The sequence below is a fragment of the Anas platyrhynchos genome, chromosome 3 (assembly GCF_047663525.1).
Source record: "Anas platyrhynchos isolate ZD024472 breed Pekin duck chromosome 3, IASCAAS_PekinDuck_T2T, whole genome shotgun sequence".
In the NCBI taxonomy this organism is placed as follows: domain Eukaryota; kingdom Metazoa; phylum Chordata; class Aves; order Anseriformes; family Anatidae; genus Anas; species Anas platyrhynchos.
The window spans coordinates 22,477,363-22,489,815 of NC_092589.1; the positions used below are offsets into that span (position 1 = coordinate 22,477,363).

At 35.7% G+C, this 12,453-nt stretch overlaps 1 protein-coding gene across 2 annotated transcripts in view; it reads right to left on the minus strand.

Moving 5' to 3' along the window:
* Nucleotides 1-3,859: 3,859 nt before the first annotated feature.
* Nucleotides 3,860-12,453, minus strand: part of GPATCH2 (G-patch domain containing 2) — a 123,182-nt gene continuing 114,588 nt past the window's right edge. For both annotated transcript variants that reach the window (XM_027453741.3, XM_027453742.3), the window contains exon 10: nt 3,860-7,514. In XM_027453741.3, the coding sequence (XP_027309542.1) occupies nt 7,345-7,514 (170 nt within the window). In that variant the 3' untranslated portion in view covers nt 3,860-7,344. The remainder of the gene's footprint in view (nt 7,515-12,453) is intronic.

The following is a 12,453-nucleotide window of genomic DNA, read 5'->3' on the forward strand; positions in this document are numbered from 1 at the left end:
CAATACTTCAATTTCTCATTACAAAATAATTTCAGCTCTATTAATTAGTTCTAACAGTAACTCATAGTAATGGATGACACCTTAAGTGAGCTATTAAATGCACTTTACCACTGATTAGAAAGAAGACAACTGAAAAACCTGGCTAGGTTTACATAAAGACAGAATATGAAACAATACATTGCAGATTTATTGACTTTCATAAAGCACCTCACCCCTTTTAAGTAACGTGGGTTAGCAGAACTAAAGATTTTGTTACAGTTTGGTGAAGTACGTGGTTGACAGCTTAACAAATGGCCCAGCATATAATAAATTTATGTATTATTCTGTTATTCTCAGTAAGGATCTACATCTATATCATGTATGGGTGTTCATTTGTGTAGACACGTTAATTTTCATACAAGCAGATAACTTAATTTGCTTTACTACAAAGTAATACCTTGCAAGCTTCTTCTTTTTTGACTCACTAGGTCCAAATACATCACCGAAATATAGAATCATAGAATCATAGAATATCCTGAGTTGGAAGGGACCCTTAAGGATCATCAAGTCCAACTCTTGACACCGCACAGGTCTACCCAAAAGTTCAGACCATGTGACTAAGTGCACAGTCCAATCTCTTCTTAAATTCAGACAGGCTCGGTGCAGTGACCACTTCCCTGGGGAGCCTGTTCCAGTGTGCAACCACCCTCTCTGTGAAGAACTTCCTCCTGATGTCAAGCCTAAATTTCCCCTGCCTCAGCTTAACCCTGTTCCCGCGGGTCCTGTCACTGGTGTTAATGGAGAAAAGGTCTCCTGCCTCTCCACACCCCCTTACGAGGAAGTTGTAGACTGCGATGAGGTCTCCCCTCAGCCTCCTCTTCTCCAGGCTGAACAGGCCCAGTGCCCTCAGCCGTTCCTCGTACGTCTTCCCCTCCAGGCCTTTCACCATCTTCGTAGCCCTCCTCTGGAGGTTCTGGCCAAAGTTCTTCTGTTAGCCACTATTCTGGATTGTGAAAAAAATAAAAATCCAAGGAGACTTCCTTTACCATGGCATTGTAACCTTTGTGTGTAAGGGGTAGAAACTGCCTAAACTGAGTTAATCAGAACTGTAATCCACTAGTATTCATATGCTCACTGACAAAGAGTAGATGCAAAATAAATCAACTTACACTAGAGAGAGTATAAAAGCAACCTGATACTTTTGTTACTTATTATTTGCATCACATTAAGAAAACCCTTATAATTATTATTGGTTCACTCTCAAAATATCTTTTGTCATAAGGCATATCATGGCATACAGAAAGGAAACATAACAGATTAGCAGTGTTCTCACAGATGGTGAGACTACTAGAATTCAGTTCAAATCAACACACTATTATTGCTATTCTTGTTCAAGCAATTTGTACGTTTAGTGTTAGTTATACTTACATATGTATGTTGTAGATCATATCTACTAATATTAGAAATGTGAGACTCACCATCATATATACAGAAAGCACATTTATAAAATTTTTGATAACAATTCTACTTACTTTAAAAATTGTAGAACATTTAGATGCTTGCAGTAATCTGGAACATTTAAAAAAAAATAAGGCAACACTTGTGGAATTCAAACTTACTTTTTAACACTTGAAACTAGTAGTAAAGAATAGAAATTTTGTGAATTGCTACTTGCAAATGCAACAAGAGAAATTCCTGTGGCTTCCAGCATATTCCCTAAGAAAACAGCAAAGTTTGTGCAAGAGAGAAACCAATAGGAGTATGGTGAACTAGGTAGAGAAGCCAATCAGTTGTTCTGAAGATAGGCCAGCACAATCTAGTTGACTCAAGTCACTCCAGTGACTTGCAGGAACTCTAATGCCATGGAAAATTGAGGACTCATTTCTATTACAGAGAAGGAAGTTAGGGCCCCAGTCTTCAAACATTTGCATGCATGTTTATTTTTAGACCTATGAAGTACTCCATCTTGAAGGCAATGGAGATATTTAGGTGCTGAAAGTGTTACATATCTTCCAGTCTTCATCAGTTTGGGGTTGAGCAAACACAACACCCTGTCAAGGTGGAAGAAATTTCAATTTGAAGTGTCGAAGTGTTGAACAGTAACTGACAAAGGCAGCAGTAGGCCTTTCAGAAAATTGGCCAGGTGAGGTACTGAAAAACAACTTCACTAGACTGGTACAAATGATCTTGAGCATTATCACTTAGCACATACAAGAGATAACACTAAGAGAGAAACCACAGGGCATTATCACTTAACACATATATAGGGCTACGCTTCTTCAGTAAAAAAGGACAGGGATGAAGGACTAGGCTGAAGACTTAAAGCACACTAAACTAAACATATGTATGATCAAATATTCTGAAAAATAATCTCATTTTAATAAGATCATATACTTAATCAGTGTAAATATATTACAATAAAACAAAATCCTTGAAGACTAATGACTTATATTCACAGTTTCAGAAGTCAGACTCCACATTACTTAAATTCATCATAACAATACTATAAACAGTCAAGCCAAAATCATGATTTTCTAATAGATGGCATATCTCATATTAATTCAAATCACTTTTCACAGATTTTAATAATCACATTTCTCATAGAGGCAGGAGATCAAGTTTAAAGAATCTGAGTGCTTTTCAGTCTTTTACTTAAAGATTGACAAGCAACTTACCACTGTGGTCAAAGTACCTCCAGTATCTGTTTTATTGCAGTTACAGAAGAGACTCATAGGAAGCCCAAACATTTCCACTAGAGTTATCCTACTGCCAGTTAATCATGAAACTTTCACTGTTGTGGTAAAGTTTTCCTCATTGCAGACCTACACTAAAAAGTTTGTTGACAGTTTTACCAAACTCTTATAGTGTAGATAAAGCCTATAAAAATCCATGCTGTTAAGCTTACAGTTTTTCTAGTTAAAAAAAAAAAAAGGCAAAACCAACCACTTAAGCAGAACATCCACGCTGAAATTGTTGCACCTCCTCCAAGACTTTTAAAGTATATGTCATGAAAAACAAACCAAATCAATCCAAACAACGACAAAAAACAATCTTAAACACCATACCTGTAAAAACAAACAAACAAACAAACAAACAAACTAAAACAATCACAGCAAAGCTCTTCCACAGAGAATTCAAAGCAAAAACATGACGACCTTTAAGAATGACATTTTCTCTTTTAACATGTTAGTTTATCTTTACAGCTAGACTACAGGTAGATAAATAATTCTGTGCTTTTCACTAAGTTGAATTGTACAGACTGAATACATACACTGCCTTTAGATATGGGACTCTACTGTGGGCACCTTACCTATTGTAGTCACTGTGTGCTAACTGTGCCTCTGTTCCCAAAACCACCGTTGTGAATGACAACCTAATTAAAAGGTCTCCTGAATTTAGTGTAAGATAGGGAAGGGATCCTCATTTCTCATATGGCTTTACTGAAACTACTCAGTGAGCATGGGGAGCAGGAGGGTAAAACAAATGTAGTGTGAATTCTCCTCTGAGGAGCAACAGTTCTGGAGACCTGCTTGAAGAGAGAGCATACAGTCCTGGTACAGTTATCAAAGTATACACATACTTACACATACTTAAAGACTTGTATTTAAACGTCTTAGAAGAACATGATAACAACAAGAGTACTGGAAACACTTTAAACAAGGCATTTTGTGACATTGTGGTGTAATATTTTATGCTGGATAATAACCAGCTAGAAAAGGTACAACTCTCTAAGGTTTAGCAGAATATACATTTACCTGCTATAAGATATAAGCAACCTTACTTATATTTTCAGAAACAAAGTTTTTGCACTCACTTGAGCAATAACAATGCTATCAAAAAGTGCAGTTTAAAGAAAAGAACATACAAAACCCATGAAGAATGAAGTCTAATTATTTTATTTCATCTTGCATTTGTGTTGTTAAAGCAAAGCATTCTATACATATTATTAGCTATTTACTGCCATTCTACACCCATTATTGACCTAATTGCAGAAAGATGGATGCAGGGACAAACTTGTTAAAATAAGCATACTGATAATGCTTCTCTGACTTCAACAAATATTTATTTAAAAACAGGATTCTGCCAGAAACCGCTCATGTGTTTCTTTTATTAACAGTTAATGGCTTAATTCACAGAACTGAGACACAATGAACATGTAGCAAAATGCAATGCCAATAATATTGTATGCACTTTTCTTTTTACTAAACATTCTGCACAGGCAGAATATTATGTTATCAGCTGAACTACCAATTAATCAAACACCTAAATGGAAAGAATCTGGTGAGTGATGGTAACTTTTAGATACAAGATGATTCCATGTTTATTTATATAGGCATAAAAACCTTCAGTATCACAGCCATTAGGAATTATTATCTGAAAACACTTGTATATGTATTTTAAAGTAGTGTGAGCCAGTTTTATGGCATGTGTCATATTATGAATGCAAGTTAGGTATGGGAAAAACCTGAAGAAAAAAAATTCGAGTACTTTGACTTGTTTCAAAGCCATCTAACACTGCAGTGGCTTAAAAAATGAAGGAAAAAAACAAAAAGCGATGCATTTTTGTTTTGTTTAACACTAGCTTTAACTGTGCACAATTACACTACTGGAATATCTTTAAAATCACTCCTGTGAGATGTGGGAAAACAGAAAAATGATAGTGTGAGTCTGAATGGGAATTTTACTGTGACATTAAAATGTCTTGAAATGCTAGCTTAATATATTTTAATAAATCAGTTTCTTCTACAGCTTCTAGAAGATGAAGTTGACTGTTAGCTGTGGCATCTATAGGAATACCTGTTGGAAAACAAAGGTTTACTTTTCTCCATACCAAAATCAATGTGACTGGTTTTAACGTCTAATCATTTCTAACACTGATATAAAACAAAAAGTTATAAGATTTCTGATCTTACTAAATAATTCTTCCATTAAGGCTATTTATTTTTATGCTCAAGTGTATCTGTTTGAATGGATGAATAGAGCTGAAAGCTGAAAAGAGGTTTTCTCTCAACAAGTATCCATTATTTACCCCTTATCTTCATAAAACAGGAAATATTTTCAAGCACTTTTGGAGCTGCAGACTGATTTCTTGAGGAACTACTATGATGATAAAACGCACAGAAATACGTCAGCGTTATATATGCCATATTTAATGTTTCCTACCCAAGATATGTTGGAGTTGTAACCAAAGAACAAGAATGAGTTTTTAAGAGAAAAATCAATATTCCTCTACAGTTGTAGAGCTAGAACAATTAGAACAATATGAATTTCCTGTCCTTAACTCACATGTTTCAAAATATTTGAAGGAATTTCTGATTGTGTACAAGACAAAGAGGTCTTCAGTTGCCCTAGCAGTACATTTGCATTGAAAGAATGGGAATGTGCCACACAAATTCATTATTGTAAAAAACCCCAAACCAACACAATTACAGAAGTGAGCACCTCTGCTGTCTGCAGAACTCCAGGTTCTTGGCCCTTTGCAATTACGTGGCCCAGAAATTCTTTAGATATGGAATGTGTTTAACTCAGCTTAGTTGTGCAAGAGATATTTGAGGTGGCTAATTTACATTAAGCTATGCCCCAAAGCCCTCCATAAAAGTTGCTGTTGATTATAAATATCAAGCCTGTTTAAAATTTCTTATCGTGTCAAAAGGTAAAACCACACAATGATACCAAGGCTCGAAACAACAACTGATAGTTCTTCTGAAACTCAGAGAACATGTGCATTCAGCTATCATTAAAAACAACGTTAGGTACTAATATTTTACTCTAGGTAACTGTGAAAAAATGTTCCCAAACTGACAGAACTCACAGTGGAAAGGATGAACATTATTTTTAAGCAAATTCAGTGCCATAATGCTGCTACTTTTTCTTTTCCTAGCATTATCTTTGTGGAAATAATTGGTGAAGCTGAGAAAAAGACAAGTAATAAAAATACTTAAAATTCTTCACTATATTTCACAGTCACATGAAGGAAGCTGTGCTCCCTTTATTTTAAGGAGTCATCTTTGCAAGCATCTAGAGGTAAATATTTTTCTAAGCAGTCTGGTAGCAGAGAAGGGGAAAAAAAAGACTGAAGAATCAAATCCTGCTCCCTGTGTAAACAGGGTAAATATTGCCAACTACTACAACAGGGTCAGGATTTTCTCCTTAGTCCAACAGTTTTCTTCAGCCCTATCATTTAATTTTAAAGTAGAATTTGTTTTATACTGCAGACCAAGAGTACCCTAGGAGCTTGATTGGTTACTGCTTAATGAAATTACTTCTGCTGACATTAGATACATTAGGATACTGATTAAAACACTTAATGATCCCTCTTGATTTTAAATTGCTAGCTTAGATTTGTGAGATGCCAAAGTATCTTTTCCCTTCCTTTCCTCCACTCTAATCTTGCTTCTCCTTGTCCTTTTTCTGTTTCTTCATGATCATTAAAGATTGTGGCTCACTCACAACAGCACGATCACAAAACGAACGCTGAACACTGACTGCATTGTTTAAAATATGCTAAACCCCAGTATATAAACACTGAAAGACAAAGTTATCTTTAAAATACAATTTCCAGGTTCAAATTTGATATTATTCTTAAATGTGGACACACTGAAGATTATTGATATAAATAGAAATCCAAACTCAGAATAAACTTTAAATTTAAATATCTGCTGAAAAAAAGATAATCCTGTAAATGTAAAAACAATTATAAAAGCTTTACTTTTGAGCTTGAACGTGGAAGACTGTGATACACTGCCAGATTATGATGTTGGAATGGCATTGCTATGATGACAAAACCATTTTTCATGCTTTTATACAAAACTGTATACCATATCACCTTCCAGTTGGAAACATGTATATCTTACGGGCAAAATGACAGCTTATCCTCAAATACTGTTAAACACTAGAAATATTAGGTTTGGAAATTTTGCCTGAAAAGGGGGAAAACACAATAGCTGTATAAAGTTCCATTTTCCTTGACAAATCTTATCAAGACTCTTGAGATGAAATTATATGTACAAAAAAAATTTTGCTTAGATACTAAAATCTGCTGTGTCAGAAGCTTTTATGAAAAGAAGTGAATATACTGAATTTTATGCTTAATACAAACTCTAAGACCAGAGAAAATAAAAAAGTACAAGTGTTCATACACTTTAGCACCATTGTAAAGTTAGATTCAAACGCCGGTTCTGCCGCTGTGGCTGTACTTTGCAGCTGGTGTAGCTGATGTGAAGCACAAAGACTTCAGTGATCTTTGAGAAGAGAATAACTGGATCTGCTGATCATAATGAATAACACAAGATAGCAACTTTTTCCCTTGTCTTTTTAAATTACTTTCGATCTTTACTTTTACTTGGCAGCCAGAGTATATTTCTGTCAGCTAAATCCAAGTCCGAGTCCTTTTGGTCTCTGGATGGCTCGTATTGGCTCTGCTATCCCTTTGCCGTCTGGTCCGAGGCCTGTGCCAGGAGTCCAGCCCATGCTCTGAAGCATTCGGTTTCCAATGTTGTTTTCTGGGATTGGTTGGGTGTTTTCACCTACAAACCCTGAGATTAAAGAAACACACAGCATTAATCAGCACTGCCTGCCATGTGGAGAATAGCAGGATAATCTCCCTTAAAGCTTTAAACCTTCTTATTCTCCTAATTCATCTAATAGGTTGCTAGAACAGGCTGTCTTTGCACATGTTGACCTCCTCACTGCTTATGAGTCTAAATAATACAGCCTAAGGTTTTGCTTTATTTTCAATGTTTCTGAAGTCTTGCTTAGTTTTTAGATGTGACAAATATTGTCGCAGATCCTTTTGTATTTCAATACAGTGGGTTGTATGTCAGTCTCCGAGGACATGTGCCCCCTTGCACAAGTCTACCAATACACAGACAAGATTGCCCAGATATGTGGTCCTATAAAATTACTAAACCAAGGCACACCATAATGTCACAACCATCTTTTCATTCTCAGCAATATTTATCAATGCTCAAGAAGATCTCTTTCAGTAAAACACATTAAATATTTTTGATTAAACAACTACAGATGCTACACAGAAGATAAAAATAGGCAGTCTAAAATTTTGAAATTCAGCCATAGCCTTACACAGTTTCTCTTTTATTAAAGATGCAAGAGATGTTTAATATATCCATCTTTATTTTTTGGTATTTTTCAGTAACATCGGGTTTCTTCCTGTACAATTGAGATCTCAGAAAAGCTGTGCACACTACAGAAGAGATTGTCAGGACTGCAAGTATAATGTAACAGATTCATTTTCTTATGACTACAGCATAAAGAAATGTGAATGTCAAGTAACAAAACTGTTTTTTTTCCCTCATCAACCAAGATCCTCAAGCTAGACTTTTGGAGATGATGCATGGATAAGCTTTCCCATATGTAGCTGTCTTACATGAGGAATACAAATGATATTTGTTTCAAGAATTTTCAGTAGAACTTAACGAGTTACACCATACAAAATTTTAAAAAGTGATGAAGCTTTTGAAGTAACATGAGCTTTTTTATACAGGCAGCTGTTTTTTCTTTTCAGCTCTTTTCAACACATTCCTTCCCCTGATAATAGAACAACAGAACTCACCACATGCCCAGCTTCAAACATTATCTGCTTAACTTTCTACCTACTTATTCTGACATACTACTTCTTAAAAAATACTGTAGGAGGAGACCATGGTGTTTTGCTTTTGGAGAACATGATGTCTTCAATCAAGTATTTACTACTGACAAGAAGCTGGCTCATTGTTATATTAACTTACTAAACAGGAACACAACAAAAGTTGAACAAGCTCTTCTGAAAAACCTCATTTATCACACAAACATAAAATGAAAACAAAGCCCCACAGTGGAAGCCCTCCCCCACAGACAGAGGGTCAAAAGGAGAGGTGCATATTAAAAACCTGATAGTGATTGAGATGATGAATGTACAGTACTCAAGCACTATTCACTACAGATCTGTTTAGATTCAGCAAAACAGTGGCCACATGAAAGGTAGGAAGCTTCCAAGCATCTCGGTCCCTGAGTCAAAGAAAAAGGGAAACGTACTGAGAGAAGGCGTCCTTTAATACTAGTTTGAAGCTATGCTTAATGCTAGGCTTAAAATAAAGGCTTTTAAGTCAGACGACTCCTGTCCCCGAGAGGGTTCCTCTTGAACTGACCAGCACAGAATTCAATGACCAAGACTTCCTTTCTTTTCAGGCCCCCACAGGCAGAGTCAATTTTCATACAGATAACTCCCTGACACTGCCTGGCATACACAACACAGGCTTTGCAACCTTCTTAGTTATACTTTCTAGCTCAAAAAATGGTGAAAAGAAGAAAGGCTACCATTCAACAAAAGTAAAGGTAAAACCTCACAAGCAAAATCCAGGAAGCGCGTTTTGGTCTACTCTTTACAACTCATGGTGAGAAATGGGATGTGGTTCTAGTGTCTGTAGGACAATTAATGGGGGAACTTCCAAGGAAAGATCCAAGAGATCCATCAAGCAGTAAAGAACAAATATACAAGTATATTTTATAAGTATTGGGAATATTAAATGATTCATAATGCTGCCTAGCAACAAAGAGAAATGCTTCTAGGATGGCATGCAAAGCACAGCTTGAGTTAAAAAAAAAAAAAAAAACATTTTTTTTTTGTTATCCTATTTGGAGGAAAACCCACGGACTTTTTCCTGCAAAACATATACCTTCCTACATGAATTTCAATTCTCAAGACATCTAGACCAACCTCACACAAAAGATATATGAAAGAAATATGAAAGAATAATCTGTACCATAACATGTTATTTAACAACCTCATCTTTCTATTTTTGATATTCTTTGACATAGTTTTTTTTTTTTTTTTTTTTTTTTTTTTCCTGTAACTAACAGGAAAGTTGGAATACTTTCTGTTTTTACAAAGTGCTTCTAAAATGTATATAAAAAATCTTTTTTACTCCACTGTACATACTTTTATATTTCCTGTTAGAACACTAAGACCTGCCCTGAAGCCTTCTGTTTTATTCTTACATTTTGCCAATTTGTAACTAAAAGAAAGAGAGCAGAAACCACCACAAACTTGGCTTCACAACTCACTTTTGGGCAAACAATCAAACAGCGTCCACTGTCCGAAGGATACTGTGATTGGAGACTTTGTACAACAACAAAAATAAGGCAAAACCAAAAAGCCACCCAACTTGCCTATTTTGTGGGCATGTACATTGACTAATTACTCTTTCATGCAAATAAGGTAGATATAGATAGCTTTTATTTCAAGTCTGAAAAAAGGTTTAATGTATGCAGGACATTCTTTTGCAGTAGAGTCAGTTTTTATCTAAATATATATCTACATCTGTCTTAAATTTTTCAAATGATGGATGAAAATTGCAGGAATGTTAACTTGTAATGCAATATTTTACTTGAGTGAGAAGAATATTGATAGCTGTATTCATAACTGCCCTTTTCCTCCATTCCATGGCCAATAAGCAAACAGAAAAAAACAACCTTACATCTTTGATTGACTGCATGATGGAAAAGAGCTCTTAAAAATCATGTTACACTGTTTGTTATTCCTCTGACCCTCATTCCTATGCTTTGGGCTTTCACTTTCTAATTAAAATCAGTAATTGTCCTTGTAATATTCATCTTCAAGTTCAGTTTTTAATTCATGCCCATGGCACTTCTTGGACTAGCCAGTAGGCCCTTTTAAAGAGAATAGTCCAAGCACACTGGCCTTGAAAAGGGCTGTGCTACCTCTGGGACGTGTTCAGTCTCGACCCACCCAGGAGCAAGAACAAAATCAACCCATTGTGCCATCCCACAAAAACTAACTATGCAACATCGTATTAAGCAAAAAAGCAGGGATGCCTTTTTCTGACTTTATTGCTGTATGAGGTTTAGCGGTGTTGCAGGAGTTATACGGAAGTCTCTATAGTAAGAATTTGTTGGAATTCCCTGTGCAAAGCCTTTTCTTTTTACAGACTGAGAAGTCTTAGCAACCATAATAATCTGGTTCCTGATCTACCAGATGCTGTCTGGATGCAGGAGTGGTTGTCATTACACAAGTGAGGAGTTAACACTGAGGAACAGCAGCTTGCTTGAAACGACAGCACTATAAAATTCCTCCACTTGCATCCCTTCACTTCACAATACCAGCAATACACCTTGGTGTACATGAATGGGCATTCTTCAAGGTCTACATTTATTATGCATGTGACCTTACATACACGGAGCATGGTACCTATGAGAAGGAAGAAGCAAAATTAGCACATGAAAACCAAGAAGTCACCGCATTTGTTTAATTTTGATATGATATTTATGATGGTATTAAAGGCAGGCTTCAGTGAAAAATAAAGGTATGCAATTTCTTCTTAACAGCTGTTGAGACAGGTATGTCCTGGTTAAACAGTACACTAGCATTCAGTGCCATACCCTTGATTTTACAGTGATTGCCATGAATTAATTTAATTCCATCTGTAAGCTAAAATCAGATCAGAGGTCTAATGCTGCTGCAGGCTCCACATCTGTTTAATCATTTTTGGATACAACAGCTTGCAAAAGTTCAGGTTTTAAATTTGCTTCACATTTAAGAAACAATGTTGCACCATCTCAGCAGGAAACAAATGAGCCTACGTACAGTTTTTATCTGACAGATCCATTGTATTTGAAAAATGCTTCTTCTAAAATACTTAAAAGCTCACCAATTAAGTTATCATTTATTATAGAATAATAAAGCAACTGTGACCCTATCAACTATTACCGTGACAATATTTATTTGTATGGACCATTTTCTGGATAAGACTAACATCAAGTATGTTTGCTTTAAATTGGAATGAATAAAATCAGAATATAGCTAGGTTCAATCTCTTAAATAACCCTTATTTAAAAAAATGCTTTTTTTTTAAAAAAAAAAAAAATAAAAATTATTCCAGTTGGAAGAAACAAATGAAGGCATACTGAAGTAATCTCTGGCTGCTAAACTATTTTTGATGTTAAGAAAATGTTTTTTTAAACAGTTCTGAGAAAATGACACTGTACAGAAATATAGTCTTGGCCTTTCATCTTTCTTTTATATGATTAAGACCTGTGAGTAGAACAGCAATGCCTTTGCAGAGCATACCACAACTATTATTTCCTCCTCTATCGCTCCCAGCAGCCTTAAATCCTTTAAATCCTTTCCTAGAAGGATCTCTTTTTGCTTGGGTAATTTTTGCAATACATGGCCTGCTAACCCTTACCCCCTACCCTGGATCTCACTTATGTCTATCACAGCAGAGTCAGTCTTTCTACCTCAAATCTTCCAAGGAGCATTGTGGATGGTAATTCACTTGCGTAATTGGCTCAAGAGATGAAAATCTTGTATCTGCCTCTCTTAGCCACTAATCTATCCAGCTGACTGCAAGCCTAATTGGCAGCTTGTTTAGTAATTTGGCTCCTAAAGTGTTGTATTGATGTTGGATAAACAGCCAATGGAAGGCGAAACGATACATGCTGCTTCACTTTAAAAGC